The 18,793-nt window shown below is 39.5% G+C and overlaps 1 protein-coding gene and 1 long non-coding RNA gene across 2 annotated transcripts; both read left to right on the plus strand.

The window, feature by feature from the left end:
- The first annotated feature begins 1,419 nt into the window (after positions 1 to 1,419).
- On the plus strand, positions 1,420 to 2,346 carry LOC141649168 (uncharacterized). The gene is made up of 2 exons (XM_074457864.1): positions 1,420 to 2,117; positions 2,208 to 2,346. The coding sequence occupies exons 1-2, from the start codon at positions 1,420 to 1,422 to the stop codon at positions 2,344 to 2,346; spliced, it is 837 nt and encodes a 278-aa protein (XP_074313965.1).
- A 299-nt stretch (positions 2,347 to 2,645) lies between these two features.
- LOC141646123 (uncharacterized) lies at positions 2,646 to 7,180 on the plus strand. Its single transcript, XR_012545358.1, has 6 exons — positions 2,646 to 3,005; positions 4,126 to 4,166; positions 5,095 to 5,132; positions 5,381 to 5,449; positions 6,608 to 6,716; positions 6,929 to 7,180. It is a non-coding gene; the product is annotated as an uncharacterized LOC141646123 (long non-coding RNA).
- Positions 7,181 to 18,793: the final 11,613 nt, after the last annotated feature.

An 18,793-nucleotide genomic window follows, 5' to 3' on the forward strand; every position in this document is an offset into this window, starting at 1 on the left:
CTAATCTTTATTCTTTGATTCAAGCGATTGAAGCACTCTAATCCGATTCGGAAATAACAAAAAACCTAGAGATAGAGAGAGAATGTGCGATTAACAACCCCGTGCCGCCATAGATTTTCAAACTGATGGCTAGGAAATCTAGCCAACAGAAGCAGCGAGAGATGAACTTAAGAGGAAGAAGCATTCCTGTTAAGGCTAAAAGTGTTGAAACAGAAGTTGAGGAAGAAGAAATAATGGATAGTAGCAACCCTAATGCCGTGTCTTCTGGACCAAATGTTGAAGAGGAAAGGAGAACCAAAAACGTCCATGATATTGTGGGAATCCCTGAATTGGTCGTGGAGACTGAAGAGGAGGATGAAACAGATGAGGAAATAGTTGAAAGTGAGGAGGAGGAAGAATATGTTAGTGATAGTTTGGAACAGAGGAGTGAAGATCGTGAAAAGGAAGATAAAACAGAGACTGAGGACTTGTTGCAAATTCAGCCTGAGGATGTTGTAGACGAAATTGACTATTGGAAGCAGGCAGTGATATGCTTTATCCTAGGAGCCAATCCTCCTTGGGAGATAGTTGAGGGCTTCATAAGGAGGATATGGACAAAATTCAACATTGACAAAATCTCTTTTATGCCAAACGGGATTTTCTTGGTTAGGTTCAAAACAATGGAGATGAAAGAAAAGGTCCTTGCATCAGGTCATTATTTATTTGACAATAAACCAATGATAGTAAAAGCATGGGAGAAAGATTTGGAAATGAAAAAGGACGATGTGAAATCTGTTCCAGCATGGATCAAAATTCATAAATTACCAATTAAGTTTTGGGGCAAGAGTTTATCTAAGATTACTAATATTGTTGGTAAATATGTCAAGTGTGATGTGGCCACGGAGGAACGTACCAGATTAGGGTATGCTCGGGTAATGGTGGAATTGATGGTTGATCAGCAATTACCTGCTAACATATCATTTAAAGATGAAAACGGAGGGGTAGTGCAGGTGGACATTGAGTATGAATGGAGGCCTGTTAAATGCACGATATGTCAAGGAATGGGCCATGAAAAGGAGCAGTGCAGGAAAGGAGAACAAAAGAAGATAAATCAGCAGCCTGTAAAAAAGGTTTGGAGACCGGTTAATAAAACTTTGGCTGTTCCTGCACCTGTACCAGATAAACCAGCCATTCAGAGCCTTAATAAGCCTGTTCAGGTGGAAGGAAGATCCCCTGTAGGTCATCAAACTCCTCTGAAACGACTGGTAAAGATGCACACGAGAGAGGTGGTTCAAGCTGGCTATAGTACTGATACTTTTGGAGCTTTTTCCTACAAAGAGGTAGCAGCTTCCCCGCCAAAGAAAAGAAGTGGAGAAAATGGTGATGAGGTTAGCCCTAATTTGTCTAATGGATAGGATTGGTTTTTGGAACATTAGAGGGATGAATAGAGTAGGAAAACAAAGAGATGTTAATTATTTTTTGCAACTTCAAAATATAGGATTGTTTGGTTTACTAGAAACCAAAATAAAGAATAAGGCCTTCACTAAGGCTGCAAGTACTTTTTCTAATTGGTGTATCACAACAAATAATGGCTATCATTCTGGTGGACGCATTTGGGTAGTTTGGAAGCCTAATCTCTTTAGGGTCAATGTGTTGGAGTATAATGCTCAGTATATCCATATGAAAGTGGATTCTCTGGAGGATAGAAGGACTTTTTGGTTCACTATGGTCTATGCCTTTAATGGGATGCATGATAGAGAGCCTTTGTGGGATAATTTGAGACGGGTTGCTTGTGCTGTATCAGGTCCATGGGCAGTTGCAGGGGATTTTAATTGTGTTCTGTCTGCTTCAGAGAGAGTAGGTGGGAGTACTCCCTCTAGTGAGATGGAGCCTTTTAGAAGATGTGTGTCTGATTGTGGGGTGATGGATATTACTGCAGTAGGGGCATTGTTTACATGGAATAATAAACAGAAGCCTCAAGATAGGATTTACAGCAAGCTTGATAGATTCCTGGTGAATAAGGCCTGGTGTGACAGCTTCACTGATGTGTATGCACAATTCCTGCCAGAGGGGATTTTTGATCATACACCATGTATTCTTAAAAGCTCTAATCAAGGCCAAACTAAGAGATGCTTCAAGTACTACAATATGTGAGGTGGATCTAAGAAGTTTTTACCCATTGTGAGAGAGAACTGGGATAAAAGTAGGCCTGGCACACCTATGTTCAGACTGGCAAAGAATCTGAAGCAGTTGAAACCTGAGTTAAAGAGATTGAACAAGGAGGGATACAGTGACATTGAGAATGCTGCTAATATTTTGCAGAAGCAGGTGGAGGATATGCAAGAGGTTATTAATAAAGATCACTAGTAGAGATAAGACGATTGGCATCGCCACAGTGGCATCGGTTCTAGAGAAGACCGATGCAAACTGCAATTTAAATAGATATTGGCATCGGTTGTAACTATGAAACCGATGCCAATAGTGTTTTTGGATAATTGGCATCGGTTGTAAATATAAAACCGATGCTAATGTAGCAGTATTGCCATCGGTCGTAAGATTAGAACCGATGCCAATTTTATACAAAAATGTAAATTATGAATGACATCGGTTGTTTTAACCGATGCCAATTCTAAAATAAAAGGGTAAAATTATGAGTAGATTTTTCTAGAAAGCAATAAGATCGTGTACAGTGTACTAGCAAGTAGCAAGTACCAACGCTTGCTTTCACATTCCAATATTCCACTCCGTCCTCAACCTCGCCACAGCCTGCTTCTCCGTGAGCCCACACGAGTCACAACCATCGCAACGCCTTCACGCAACCACCGCTACACCCAGATGCAACCACCACGACCAGAGTTTGCTTTGTTTGCCCTCGTCCCTAATTCCCTCACACGTTCTCCTCAACCCACGGATCCCTTTCCCTCCACCGGCCAACAATGATCGATCGGGTACCACCGTCGACGTCAAGGCGCAGCACGGTCCATCGCATATTACCCTCGGCTCTGTCTTCTCTTCGTATTTGAAAGGTATACCCTAATTTAATCGAATTATTCATAAATCTCGAACCACACAAGGGTTTCTGTTTAGCTTTTACATAATGCAATAGTTTACATTTTGTTTATATTCATGTATAGGTGTTGAATTGCGTAGTTCAAAGCTTAGGGTTTGTGAAAAATAGGGATTAAGATTATAATATGAATTAGGATTAAATTTGGGCTTTATGTGTCGATTTAGTGGTTACATTAAATGGATAATATTTTGAATATATTTCATGAAATTCTCAGTATTTGAATCATTATTCACATTCCAACATCAGGCAAGTTAAGAGCGTCAACACGATACATACGAACTACAAAGTACTCCCTCCGTCCCAATCATTTGTTTACCTTTTATTAAAATATTCCTCACAAAGAATATGGACATATTGTGTGGCCGATTCTTGCTCCACTATATATGACTGAGTGAAAAAGGGTCTTGAATGGTTGGTTTGTAGATGGTATGAACTTTTGACAAGGTGTGAGAAGATACTGAAGTGAGATTGATGCTCAATTATTGAAAGAACTCAGTTATGAGACTTGATAACCAGTTATTGTGAGTATCATGTTAGCTTGAAATTTACTCCGTAATTCATTAGCTTGTATTAGTGTCATTGGCTTCTAATCTCAATTCTTTATATTGGCGTCTACCTGCATTATTTTATCTAATATAAGTAGTGGAGTAACAAGTGTAATCAATAAACCTTAAAGATAAGTGGATATGAATTGCGTGATCAAAATAGGTTGAGTCACCACTGTAACAAACAGAAAATATGAGATCAAGTTCGGGAAATCCTTTCTCGCTAAAGCTAGTCAAGATCGCATTGTTGCGCTTTCATTTGTGTGCTTGACCGTTGACACTAGCTCACATGGTTCGAGCTTTCTTTTGTTGTGCTTTTATCAAGTCGGTGATCATGTTTAAATTAACGAGCCTTGGTTTCATTATTTGATACGAGTAATATGTTATACTTTTTCCATTTTTAGGGTCTTTCTATGCCTTGTGTGCATAATGTCTTCCTTAGTTTTAGGCTTTTTGAATTTTTTTGATGATAAGTAAATAAGGACTTCTAAAGGACGTTAATTATTGTTAATCTTATTCTCCGTGTTGCAGATTAAGCACCTTGAAAGACTTCACTCGGGTAAACTACCAAGGTCCCTCCTTTTCTCCTTCTTTATTTCATTGAATTTATTTGTTTAGTTACTAGCCATATTTTGGACATGAGTATATACTTGTTTGTTCCGCTCCATTGAGTTGTATACTATGTGTCTATGTTTACTGGTTTCTTGCCGAGTTACGCTTTCGCCTTCCCTTTGCTTCGCTTTAGTTTGCCTTGACGTCGCTTCCTACCTGCATAACTTCTCAATGCTTTCACTCTATTGTGCTTTCGCCAAACATGTTTAAATTATCGTTATATTACTGAACTTGGTTAAATATTGGCTGGTTATTTGATATTAATTATGACTTGTTCTTTCTGTTTTGGTTGTTATAGAATCTATAATCTATAAATATAATTAAAAGGCAAGACTTACGAGTACACGTGGCAGTGTAACTTTGATGCATACCTTATAGAAAAGAATTCACCACGTTTCTCACTTAGTCAAACCAACAAGTAAAGAAAAATCTACGGAGTAATTAATTGTGATGTTGCAAATTAGAAACGCTCAAAGGGATCACCATCACTTCTACTAATTACTTCTACTAATTGGTTTCTCCGACTTTTACTCTTCCCCCTTATATCTTCTTCAACCCCTACAATTCCTATGTGTTCATCTCCCTATTCACCTTCTTGCCAATAAATGCCGAAACGTCTTACATTAGTTAATTTAAGGTGATGGTGATTTTGCTTTCTCGAAAATATATTACCGAGTATTTGATTATTTTGATTAGAACTGATTCCATGATCTTATATGAATATGATTCTAGATTTTGATTACATTATCTCGGTATATGACTAACCTTGTAAGGAGTATGAAATAACTACCTCTTAATTTTTTTGAATTTGTTTTTATTATTTGTTTAGTTGTTGATGTAGGAGTATGAAATTACTACCTCTTAATTTTTTTTTTATTATTTGTTTAGTTGTTGATGTTGAAGTGCTGAGTAATCTTCAATCATAGGTAATTTTCTCTTCCCTTTTTTTTGTTTGTGTTTGTTTAGTATAATTATTAGTATGACATCTGACTAGAACATTAAATATATGATTACTTGTTACAGTATGAGGGCTTAACCTTTCCGCTCTTCTCTTGTATATGGACAACACGCTTTGGTGTCTTTTAATACATAGTTATCACCTCTTTTGGTTTTCGTTAATCAATGACCTATACTCTATTACTTGTTAAGAAATGTTTTTTTTTCTTCTTATCAGTATGTAGGAGTATACGACCCTTTGGAATTTCTCTTCGATCATTTGGATTTGATGACAATAGTATAGCAGGTACTTTATTTGTTATTTCAAATCGTGCAAAGACTCCTCTCCCACAGATTATTGTCACTTTATGCAATTCTAAGGAGTTCAAGTTGTCTAAAGCATAGGAGTGATGATCATATCTAAATTAGAATTGTAGTTTTAACGTGGCGAGTCCCGATATTTGTTGTTTGTACTCTTGTTGATCTAAATAATAGACAATACTTGCTATTTGGGGCGGAAGTGTTGAGACATTTTTTTATACGTGGTAGTGTGGCTTATGTTATATTTACATGTATCTGTTTATGAACATTTTCTCCAAGAAGCCAAAGGATAACCTAATTAGGCTCCCTTTTGTTAAATATTTTGATGTCCTTTTTCCTTATTCAAGTTAGTTTTGGGACTTGACTCACTTGCTCAAAATCAACTAATTAGGCTTCCAGTGTGATGGTTTTTAGGAGTCCTGTGATATTCCAACAACATAGTCAGGTTTACGCTAACACGCTAGACAAGACATGTCCGCCTTTTCTATTGGCGTAACCGACGAAACTACGTTTGTGTCCGGCAAGTTAGGCCTATGATACGCTGCTTTTGTTCTTGATTGATTTATTTTTAAGGCCTTCCAGCTCCATTCCATAATTGAAAATCTTTGGACTTAGTTTGTTACGGTTCTTACTCCCAAGTCATATTGATTCGATATAGCCTGGATTTATCGAATCGTAGTAGATTTTATTTACTTTGATAGATTGACTTAACATGACATAATCTATTGAACCTTACCCAGTAGTAATATGTTAATTAAGCCGTATTGACTAGAAGCATCTAGTACTCCCTGGCCTTTTGATAAAGCCTGATGACCGTTGGTGTTGATTTGAAGTTCTATATCAACTTCTTTACAAAAAATGATACTTATTATCTACTCGTCGAGTATCAAGTTACGGGGTTCTTGGAGAAGTCTTGTTCTTGTGGATAAAATTTGATTTTTTGTTGGATGTTTGCGTAATTAAAAGAGTCAGTAGTTATAAGATTTTAGTGTTTTAGTATGGAATGTTTTAGTATGGAAAAAACTTGACGCTTTGTTGGGAAACTCAAATTGATTTTTGTTATTTAATGTGTCGAAACTTTACCATCGACTTTGTTGTGTTGGGGTTGATGACAAGGGCTAACATATTTCCTTGTGTGTCTTAGTAGTGATTGTGATTGTTTGGCATGAACCTAAATCTCAAACAAGAGCACGGGAGAAGTAGATGTGATCTTGCGCATGTGCGAAGCATTCTGACTAAGAGACTACATTAGGGTAAGAAATGCTCATTGTTTATGTATTTATAATTGTAGTAGTTCTGACTAAGCAACTACTAAGAGACTAAACTGAAATGATTTCAGTAACCTAAAGTTTTTAAGTAAAAAAGAACGAGGTCTGCAGAAATACAAGCATTGTTAGTTTCTTATGTGTGACTCTTTTACTTGATTATTCTCTAAAGTTGTGTGCACACCGTTAGTATTCTTTAGGAGGGTGTCAAAGAAGAACAGATGCTCCAATACATGGGGCCGAACACACGCATGACAACATCACAAGCAAAGCAGCTTATTGAGGTTTATATATGATGTAGTGAACGGTTGATCTAGATACTCGAATAGTTAAGGGTTTATGTATGCGATTTTGTTGCTGGATACAATTCGTTGAATGGTTGTATTAGATTTGGATTTGTTGGTATTGAAGTTATGAAATTTGGATTGCTCAATTTATAAAGAGAGTGTCGAATTTTCTATAGCTTTTAGAAAATAAAATGTGATATGATTGTCAAATTTTCTATAGCCAATAATTTATTTATTGGCTAGGCACAATTTTTTTTTAATTTTGTAATTGATGATTGACATCGGTTCCTAAGTTACAACCGATGCCATTAACGCAAAAATTGGCATCGGTTATTATGGTACAACCGATGCCAATATGTGTAAATTGCCATCGGTTATAACCGATGCCAATTGAATAACAACCGATGCCAATATATGTAAATTGGCATCGGTTCATGAACCGATGCCAATTCAAAAAAATGTCATTGGCATCGCCCGCATTGGCATCGGTTGGGAACCGATGCCAATCACTGTTTATAACCGATGCCAATTGCATTAATTGTACTAGTGGATCCAACAAATATGCAGCTTATCTCTGAAGAATATGAAGCCTCACTGCAATTACAGGAGTTAACCAGGGCCAAGGAAAGCTTTCTGTCTCAGAAATCCAAGCATGAATGGATTAAGGATGGGGATGTCAACAGTTCTTACTTTCATTGCCTTCTGAAGAAAAGGAGGAGTATGAATAAGGTGGTTATGGTAGAAGATATGAGGGGTAAGATGTATGACACCCAAGAGCAAGTTCAGGATGCATTTCTTGAATACTATCAGAACTTGCTAGGAACAAGCCAGGACATAAAGAAGATTCATAGGAGTATTATAAACCAAGGCCCTGTATGTAATGATGCTCACTGGGCTAGCTTGAGGAGACCTGTAACAGGAGAGGAGGTAAAAGAGGCAATGTTTAGCATTCCTGATATTAAATCACCTGGACTAGATGGCTACACTAGTAAGTTCTTCAAAGATGCTTGGGGAGAGGTTGGAGGGGATGTTATAAGAGCTGTTCAGGATTTCTTTCAGAATAGGCAGCTACTTAAATAGCTCAACTCTACTACTCTAACCTTAATTCCTAAGGGTGATAGGCCAAAGAGTGTACTTCAATTTCGACCTATAGCCTGCTGTAATGTAGTGTATAAGGTCATTTCCAAAATTCTATGTACCAGGCTTGCTGATGTGTTGCCACAATTAGTGGGACAAAATCAAGGTGCTTTCATTCAACAAAGAAGCATTCAGGAGAATATTCTAATCTGCCAGGATTTGATAAGATTATATGAAAGACCTCATGCATCCCCAAGATGTTTGTTCAAGATAGATTTGCAGAAAGCTTATGACACAGTGGAGTGGGATTTTGTAGGGCAGCTATTAGAGGAGCTCAAATTCCCATCTGAGTTTATTGAAATGCTAATGCAGTGCATCACTACTACTACATACTCCCTATCTGTAAACGGAGAATTGTTTGGGTACTTCCAGGGCAAGAGGGGCCTCAGGCAGGGGGATCCCTTGTCGGCTTTGATTTTCACTCTATGCATGGAATACTTGACCCGTACTCTGCAATATGCTTCCTCAAAGTATGACTTCAAATTTCATCCCTTATGCAAAAAGCAACGGTTAACCAGTCTGATGTTTGCAGACGATGTTCTTCTTTTTAGTAAGGGGGATGCCAACTCCATCATGTTGCTTTTGAAATCTTTTGCTACATTCTCTAAAGCAAGTGGACTGAAAGTTAGTGCTCAAAAATCAAATGCCTATTTTTAAATGTACTGAGCGGATAAAGAATGAAATCTTGCAGGTTTCAGGATTCACTGAAGGAAGCATTCCATTCAAGTATCTAGGGATGCCAATACAAACTACCAGAATTGGAAGACAAGAATGTGAATGTCTGGTGGATAAAATCTGTTCAAGAATTCATGGATATGGATCAAGAAAGTTTTCTTATGCAGGGAGACTGGTCATCGTGAGAAGTGTGCTTAACTCATTGCATTCATATTGGGCTTCCATTTTTATCATACCCAAAGGAATTATGAAGAGAATAGAGGCAGTTTGCAGGAACTTCCTTTCGGAGAATAGTGCAGATTACAGGAGATCTCCTTTTGTGGGATGGGATACTGTATGTAGACCAAAGGAAGAAGGGGGACTAGGACTGAAAGACCAGGAAATGTGGAACAAGGCCATGATAGGTAGGCTTGTTGACTGGGTTGCAGAGAAAAGGGATTCAATTTGGATACATTGGGTACATAATAACTACCTAAAGGGACAGGAGTGGATGGAGTACTCCCCTACCACGAATTCGAGTTGGATTTGGAGAAGAATATGTAAGGTTAAAGAGGAAATGGCTGCTGGATATACAGATGGCAAATGGGAGATACAGCAGGATGGTTATACACCGGTGGGTGCTATAACTGGTTTAAGGGGAGCTGGCCTTGTGTCACTTGGTATAAAGTAATCTGGAATGGATGGGCTATTCCCAAGCATCAATTTTTGGGGTGGCTTATTGCTCATGAAGCTCTAAACACGGTTGCTAGATTGAAGAGCTTTGGTTTGGACATAGAGGACAAGTGCTACTTATGTGGAGTGGACGAAGAAACTGCAGGTCACTTGTTTTTTGAGTGCACGTACAAAGACAAGGGTCATCACGAATTAAACAGGCAAACAAGGTGGGATTTCCCCATGAGGAATGTGGTTCACTGGTGTGAGCAGAGGACGGGAACAAAGGCGCAAAGAGGGGTGCAGTCAGCTATGATGTTGAGTGCACTCTACCAGGTCTGGAAACAGAGAAACAAAAGCAAGAATGAAGCTGTTTTGGTACGGTCTGAATGTGTGGCAAAGATGATTATGGATGAGATGAGGTCACGAGTTCGAGGCTTGGAAAGAGCTACCCTAACACAGGCTGAGAGAGATTGGTTTATTAAAATGCGTCTAGTAGAATGATAATTTACTTATGTTGGCTTGATAAACTTTTGTAATTATCTTTTGATATATATATATTACACTCACATTTCACCAAAAAAAAAAAAAACTATGAATCCCTTCTTCGTCGGTAGGCATATAGGACCTTACTCTCCATGTGACCCCTTCTACGTTGGGTAAGTAGTTTGTGTTGACTTATTTTACCTCAACATTATAATCCGAAGAGTTTCTCGAGATTATGATGGACTATAGATAGAATTTACAGAAATTTATCAACCAAGAATTCTAAAAGTAGAATTAGCCAAGAGGTTGGCTTATCAATTTACAGATAATTGAGTCTTGGGATCATTTATATAATTCTTGAGGGAGGTCAATTGTATAAATGCTTAGTCTTCGCATTATAACAGTTTTTGCATTAGACTTAAATCATAACGATGAGTATGCTTATTATATTTTTTTCTTCTTTTCGCAGTGTAGAATTCGTTTTATATTGATAATACTGCTTACAACAAATGGCTGGAAATAACGAAATCCCTATGCCAAGTGCCACACTTGCACGCGAGTCCTGGCTCAAAACTTTCATGGACCACATGAATCAGTCCCACGACTGAAGAATGACGGGTCCAACTTTGCGGACTGGGAGGCATCATTACGGAATGTCGCCATTGCTGACGGTAAGCTCAAGTACTTTACTGAGCCAATACCGCCAAACCCAGGCCCCAATGCAAGAGCAAACGAGTCACTTGCTTATAGTGACTTCGTCATGGAAGCGGGTGCGATAAAGAACGTACTCATTTTTGCAATGGAAACCAATTTGCAACGACGCTTCATTGCCCAAGGTGCAAACAAGATTTTCACCACGCTCACTAATGAGGTCTCAAAAGCACCGAGAATCGTTACTTATGAGCATACCTGTCGCTTCATTGATGAGAAACTCCAGAAGGGCCAACCGGTTAGCCCACACATTCTTAACATGATTGAGAATGTCGAGAAACTGGAGGCACTTGATTGCAAAATCAGTGAGAGCATAGTCACTGACCGTATGCTTCATTCACTTCATGATGGTTTTGCCCTTTTCAGGGCAAATTCCTACATGAATGACATGAAAAAAAGTCCTCATGAGCTACACTCACTTCTCGTACAGACCGAGAAGGATATGAAATTGAGTGGGAGCAAGAAGCAAGATGTTCTCATGATTTCCAACAAGAATAAGGGTAAGGGCAAAGCTCACGGTGACCTAACTGTAGGAAAGCCAAAGTTTAAGAAGTCAAGAAACGGTAAAAGTGGGCCTGGTGAGACTAGTGGATCACAAGGCAAGACAAAGAGCAAGGACGGTAACGTTGAGTGCCACCATTGTCACAAGACTGGGCATTGGAGGAGGAACTGTCCCGTGTACCGTGAGGACATAAAAGCAGGCCGCGTGGTATGTCATCTTATATTCATATGATTGAGATTAACCATGCAAGTTTCGGAACTTGGGTACTTGATACTGGTTGTGGTTCTCATCTGTGTAATCATTTGCAGGGCCTAAAAAACATCACACCCCTCGCAAAGGGTGATGTGGACCTGCGAGTCGGGAATGGAGCAAGAGTTGCTGCAGTCTCAAAGGGAACATACGTAATCCAGCTCCCGAGTAGCTTTGAGTTATATTTATATAACTGTTACTATGTACCCAGTTTAACTAAGAATATTATTTCTGTTTTCGTACTTGATAAAGACGGTTTTTCTTTTTCAATAAAGGACAATAGCTGTATCTTCTCTTTTAATGAAATGGTTTATGGCAAAGCAGTTTCCATGAATGGAATTTATATCTTAGATCAAACCACAGAGATATTACATGTGAACAATAAGAAATTAAAGGTTGGTGACAAAGATCAAACTTATCTATGACATTGTCGAATGGGACACATAAATAAAAAACGTGTAAAGAAACTCGTTGAGAATGGGACTATCCCCACATTTGATTTCTCATCTTTTGGCACGTGTGAATCATGTCTTATCGGCAAAATGACTCGAATTTCCTTCAAAGGTGTTGGAATGCACGCTAATGACCTATTAGGACTCATACATACTGATGTATGTGGACCTATGTCAATCACCGCAAGAGACGGCTATAGATATTTTATCACTTTCACGGATGATTTGAGTAGATACGGATATGTCTACTTAATGAAGCATAAAAGTGAGTCTTTTGAAAAATTCAAGGAATACCAGAATAAGGCTGAGAACCAACTAGGTAGAAAGGTTAAAGCACTCCGTTCAGATCGGTGTGGCGAATATCTTTCAAATGAGTTTGATCAACATCTTAAAGACTGTGGAATAGTTTTACAGTTAACTCCACCTGGAACACCTCAATTAAATGGTGTGTTTGAACGGAGAAATCGAACACTACTTGATATGGTTCGATCCATGATGAGTCACACGGTAGTACCTGATTCATTATGGGGTTTTGCTCTTTTGTCAGCTGCTCTTATACTTAACCGAAGTCCGTCTAAATCTGTCGACAAAACTCCATATGAAATGTGGAAGGGAACGGTCCCTAACTTGTCCTTTATTCGGGTTTGGGGCTGCGAGGCTTATGTCAAGTGGAGACACGAGGATAAGCTCGGCCCGCGATCGGTCAAGACATACTTTATTGGTTATCCAAAAGGAATGTTTGGTCATTACTTCTATTCGCCTACCGAACATCGAGTTTTTGTTGCGGCTAGTGCAAAGTTCTGAGAGAAAGAATTTCTCGAGAACAAGTCAAGTAATAGAACCTTCGAGCTGTCGGAGATTCAAGAACCAACTACCGAGGAACGGATGGAGGAAGATGTTGCTTCAACTAATGACACGATTAACATTCCTCAGGAACCTAGGAGGTCGGGTAGAGTCTCTAATCCTCCAGACAGATACATTGGTATGGTCGAGGAAAATGACGTTTTGCTCCTAGAGAGTAATGAACCCGCTACCTATAAAGGTGCCATGACCTGTTCCGACTCTAAGCTATGGCTTGAAGCCATGCAATCCGAGATGGACTCCATGTATGAGAATGACGTATGGGATCTTGTTGATTTACCTAACAAGGTACGACCTCTTCAGTGCAAATGGCTTTACAAAAAAAGCATTTTGTAGACGGGCAACCCGATACCTATAAGGCACGACTAGTGGCAAAAGGTTTCACTCAAGTGCACGGATTGCATTATGATGAAATCTTTGCACCCGTAGTTATGCTGCGTTCCATTCGAATAATCTTAGCGATAACCGCTTTTCATGACTATGAAATTTGGCAGATGGATGTGAAAACCGCCTTCTTAAACGGTTATTTGGAGGAGGAATTGTACATGGTACAACCCGAAGGTTTCATAGATCCTGAAAATCCAAAGAAAGTGTGCAAGCTTAAATGTTCCATTTATGGACTTAAGCAAGCTTCTCGGAGTTGGAATCATCGTTTCGACCAGGTTATAAAAGAGTATGGTTTCACTCGATCGGTCGAGGAACCGTGCTTATATGTCAAGTCGAGTGGGAGCAAGATTTTTTTCTTGATATTGTATGTCGATGACATACTCTTGATTGGGAATGACATTCCTCTCTTATCTTCGGTAAAAGGATGGTTGAAGAACCATTTCCAGATGAAAGATCTGGGTGAGGCACAACGCATATTGGGAATCCGTATCTATCGAGATAGATCACGACGGATGTTATCACTGAGTCAGGAGTCTTATTTAGATAAGATTCTTGAAAGGTTCAGCATGACCAACTCCAAGAAGGGGAACCTTCCAATGACTTCTGGGATGCATTTGAGCAAGTCTCAGTCACCCACGACACCTGAAGGGGTTGAACGCATGAGTCGCGTTCCTTATGCATCAGCCATAGGATCAATCATGTATGCCATGATATGCACACGTCCAGACGTGGCATATGCATTGAGTATGACGAGTCGGTACCAAAACAATCCAAGTGAAATACACTGGATCGCTGTTAAAAATATCCTTAAGTACCTACGGAGGACTAAGGATTGGGCATTGACTTATGGAGGAGATACTAAGCTATGTGCAATCGGTTACGCAGATGCTAGCTTCCAAACGGATCGATATGATTCAAAATCTCAGTTTGGATTCGTTTTTACTCTTAATGATGCTGCGGTCAGCTGGAAAAGTTCCAAACAGGAAGTTGTAGCAGATTCTACTACTGAATCCGAGTACTATGCCACTTCAGAAGCAGCAAAGGAAGCTATATGGATGCGTCAATTCTTACAAGGACTAACCATAGTTCCTAGTTCGAATGACCCAATCACCATCTATTGTGACAATAGAGGTGCAATCTTCCAGGACAAGGAGCCTAAGTCTAGTAACAAGTCTAGACATGTACATCGGAAGGCTCACCTGATCCGTGATTACGTGGAGCAAGAGGAGATAGTGATTGACAAGATTGCTTCGGATGACAACATCGCGAACCCTCTCACTAAACCATTGAAATATGATAAGCATGAAGGGCACGTTATTTCCATGGGAATTAAACTTGTTCCTGAGTTGTAGTAGTTGATTATGGACTCGATACATTTTCCTTTTCATATGCTATTTATAACTTCATCGTTTTATTTCATATTTTGTTTTTCATGTGGATTGTACGACAACATTGAACGCCACAAAGTGAACTGAATTACATTATATTTGTTTTGGTCCGTAATTGCCTACATGAGCTGATAACTCTGGTTATTATATTGTGAAGTTGATTGATGGTGGGTTCAACGAGCCATAAGTCAAACGGTTGGCTGATCGATCACAGATGCGAGTTATAACGATACCTCGTAGGACAATTGTGACAACGTAATGGAGTCCTAAATGTTTAAAAAATTCGGTGCCAGGTCGTGGATTGGACGTCCATTGTGTTCCTAGAGTCGATTCTTTTGACTATCGACTATCTCTTGAGATTAAGGCAGTTTTTGGGTGACTTTGGTTTCTTTCTCATGGTCGACCGTAACAGGAGGCTAAGCGATTTTTTCTTTGGGTCATTTCATACGTGCTTATATCTCAGGATTCGAGTTGAAGAAAATATCCAACCTTTATCAGGTTTAGTCATTTCTCAGGGCCACTCGAGGAGTTGTAACTGAAATGCATGGCCATGCTCGAATGATGATTCGTTTATCAGTTAAGTTACTCTCTAGTCGGGAAAACCACTCTTGGTATTGATCACTTGTAAAATACGACCTTTGTGAATACGGATTTTTCAAATTGTTTTACATTGAGTGGGAGAAATTTTAGGATATGAGAATCGGTTATCGCACATACACTTGTGAGGACAAGTGGGAGATTGTTGGAGCTAGTGTCCTCCACAGTTAGTGTGATAATGTGTATAAATCTCTTATAGGTTCATAGGGTATACTTAGTATTTTATCAGTTGATTAACGTTTATTAATAACGGTTGGCTTTCTAGAAGTTTGACGTTATTATCATACTGATGGCGGTGATCAACTGGTCCCTAAAAGTCACACCTAAAGGATGTGTTTGAGAGATGTGATTATATGAAAATATAATCACATTGATGCCTTATATGACTAAAAGGTTAGTCCATGTATTTGACTAAAAGGTTAGTCAATGTGATGATGAGACGATTATTTAATACAATTAAATAATATCAGCTGAGACGAATCAATCGTTAATTTGTAAATTGAATATAAACTGTTATATTTAAGTAATGTATATAATATTAGCTTAAACGAATTAAGATGTTAATTCGTAACTAAACGTAAACGGTTATATTTAATTAGCAAATTATAAATATGCGATATTTATAGTTAATGTATATATTATACGAAATTGTCATAATAAATGTTGACAGACCGGTATTAATAAATCGACTACAAACTGTTGTGTATGGACTTATTAATACGGGACGACATAAATGACAATTGATAAATAATACACATTTTATACATTTTGATAACAACCGAAAATAAGAAGATTTTCTCCTTATTTTTGTTGGTTGTTACTCGGTTTAAGGAGAATAGAAAAGAAAGAAATAATCTTCTTATTTTTTTCCCATTTACTCGGTTTTAAGAAAAAATAAGGAGAAAATATTTTCCCCTCTTTTCTGTTGCTTTGGACGGTTAAAAGAGAGCAAATGGGAATCCTTTTACTCACTTCTTTTTGACCTAATTCTCACATCACAAAAAACCCTAAAATCATTAGAAATTAGGGATCTCATTCTAGCAAAAGGAGAGGCATTTCTCAAAGCATTTTGGGTGCAACGATTAGGAGAATATCGATCTCGATATTTGTTCTTAGGCCAAATTGCTAGGACCAAAGTTTAAATCTAACCTCTATACTTTTGTTTATGCAATTTCGTTTATGACTCGTAATTTCATAATTATAATTTCGTTATAATCCGAATTTCTTGATGAAGTATACCGATATTTCCTACAACCACAGCTCGAATCTTCGACGGATCAACCATAACTCCATCGCCAGATATCACATGACCCAAGAAGGTAACTTCCCTTAGCCAAAACCCGCACTTTGAGAACTTAGCATACTACTTCTGCTTACGCAGAGTCTCCAAGATAACACGAAGATGACTCTTGTGCTTAGCTTCATCTCTCAAGTAAATCAGTATGTTGTCTAGGAACACCACGACACACTTATCCAAATACTCACTGAAAGTGCGGTTCATCTGATCCATGAAAACAGCAGGTGCATTCGTCAACCCAAACGACATCACCACGAACTCATAGTGGCCATACCTTGAACGAAACGCAGTCTTAGGAATATCCTCATTCCTAACTGGAATCTGATGGTAACCGGACCTCAGATCGATCTTCGAGAACACACTCGCACCACGGAGCTGATCAAACAAATCCTCGATCCTCAGCAAAGGATACTTATTCTTGATAGTAACCTTGTTCAGCACACGGTAGTCGATGCACAACCGCATACTACCATCTTTCTTCTTGTCGAACAAAATAGGAGCACCCCACGGCGAAGCGCTCGGTCGGATAAAACCCTTATCAATCATCTCCTCAAGTTGCTTCTTAAGTTCTTGTAACTCAGCTGGTGCCATACGATATGGAGCTTTCGAAATGGGACCAATTCCAGGCAGCAACTCAATCGAGAACTCTACATCTCGCTCAGAAGGAATACCAGGTAGATCCTCAGGAAAGACATCGGGAAACTCCTTAACCACAGGGATATCCTCTAACTTCGGCTCAGCTGAAACATCCTGAACACTGCACAGATAGATCTGATGACCCTTTCTACCCACTTGACGGTAGGTGTGACTCTAACACCCTGATAAGAAACCCTCGAACCTGTAGGACTCTTAAGCACAATCTTCTGATCACGGCACATGAACCTAGCGTCATAGCGAGATAACCCGTCCATGACCAAAATCACATCAAACTCTCCTAGTTTGAATTGGACAAGGTCCGCAAGAAGGATCGCCCCTACAATACTGATAGGTACATCCTTGAACAGAACGGAGCAAGAAACTATCTCACCCGTAGGAAGGGATATAGAGGTATGAACGGATGGTGAGGAAGTGAGTCCAGCTCGGACGGAAAAGGATTCGGATATGAAAGACATCGACGCACCCGTATCAAAAAGAACAAAAGCAGATAAAGAGTGAACGAGAAAGGTACCCGTAACCACATCTAGATTAGCTTCTGCCTCAGCACGACTCATAACGAACACTCGGCCAGTCTTCGGAGCATCAACCTTCGGCGCTTCCGTCTTTGGTTTCTGGGGACAATCGATCGACTTGTGTCCCGAAGCCTTGTAGGTATAACATGTAAGCGGAGCACCAGTAACATAAGTCGTACCCGGGTGGTACACCTTCGCGCAACGAAAACACCAGATGTTCTTTCGGGACTGATCCTCATCACGGGGAACATAGGGACGAGCCTCGAACTTCTGCTTCTTCTAGGGAGCACTAGGAGCAAGATAAGGCCTCTTCACAAACTTACTCTTCGCACTCTCCTCAGCCTCGGTAGCAAGAACTGAATCATAGATACTAAGAGCACGATCGTAGGCCTGCTGGAAAGAAGTCGAAGGAATACCAGAAATAGCCGTCTGGACCTTAGGAGCTAGATTCTTCTCATAGCGACGAGTCCTAGACACCTCGTCCATAGCAACGAAAGTAACGAAACATGACAACTTCACGAACTTATTGGTGTACGCCTCAACAGTCATGGAACCCTGCTGCAAACGAAGGAACTCCTCTCCTTCTGCCAGCGCATCTCCTCAGTATAAAACCTTTTCTTCAAAGCCTCAGAGAAAACAGCCCAACCATATCCTGGTTGAACTTTAAGACCAACTCTAGCAAGAGCCCACCAATTGTCGGCCTCATCCTTTAGATAATAGGTGGCAATATCCACCTTCTGATCCCCAGGACAACCAGTAGTGAGGAACAACTTCTCCATCTCTCGAATCCAAGCCTCGAAAGCAGTAGGATCATTCACACCATCATAAGTAGGAGGACTGTGACGAGCAAAGCGATCAAACACAGTCGGTTGCAGATGGTTGTTGTTGTTGAGGTGATTAGTGAAACCTTCAGCCATAGATGCCAAAGCGGCCTCAAGTCTCCTGTTGCGGTCAGCATCGATCTCACCATTCGCGTGACGCACCATCTACAAGAATGAAATCTCGTTATAAGTGGTAGAACCTAAGTACCACTCCAAACAACTACACATGCCATCTACAAACATAAGAAAACCAACAAATCCTATTGGTTTCTACCCCATTTACTCTTACTCATTAACTAGGTCATTTATTTTAGTCATCAACTAAGCGAGAGTTGGGAGCGTGTTCGCTCTGATACCAACTGTAATAACCCGGCTTATAAAACAAAAGAAAAACA

Source organism: Silene latifolia, chromosome 3 (assembly GCF_048544455.1).
Source record: "Silene latifolia isolate original U9 population chromosome 3, ASM4854445v1, whole genome shotgun sequence".
NCBI lineage: Eukaryota > Viridiplantae > Streptophyta > Magnoliopsida > Caryophyllales > Caryophyllaceae > Silene > Silene latifolia.

Coding starts and splice junctions, on each gene's coding strand:
- LOC141649168 (XM_074457864.1), top strand. CDS start 1,420: ATGAATAGAGTAGGAAAACAAAGAGATGTTAATTATTTTTTGCAACTT. Junction 2,118..2,207: donor CAAACTAAGAGATGCTTCAA/GTACTACAATAT, acceptor ACCTATGTTCAG/ACTGGCAAAGAATCTGAAGC.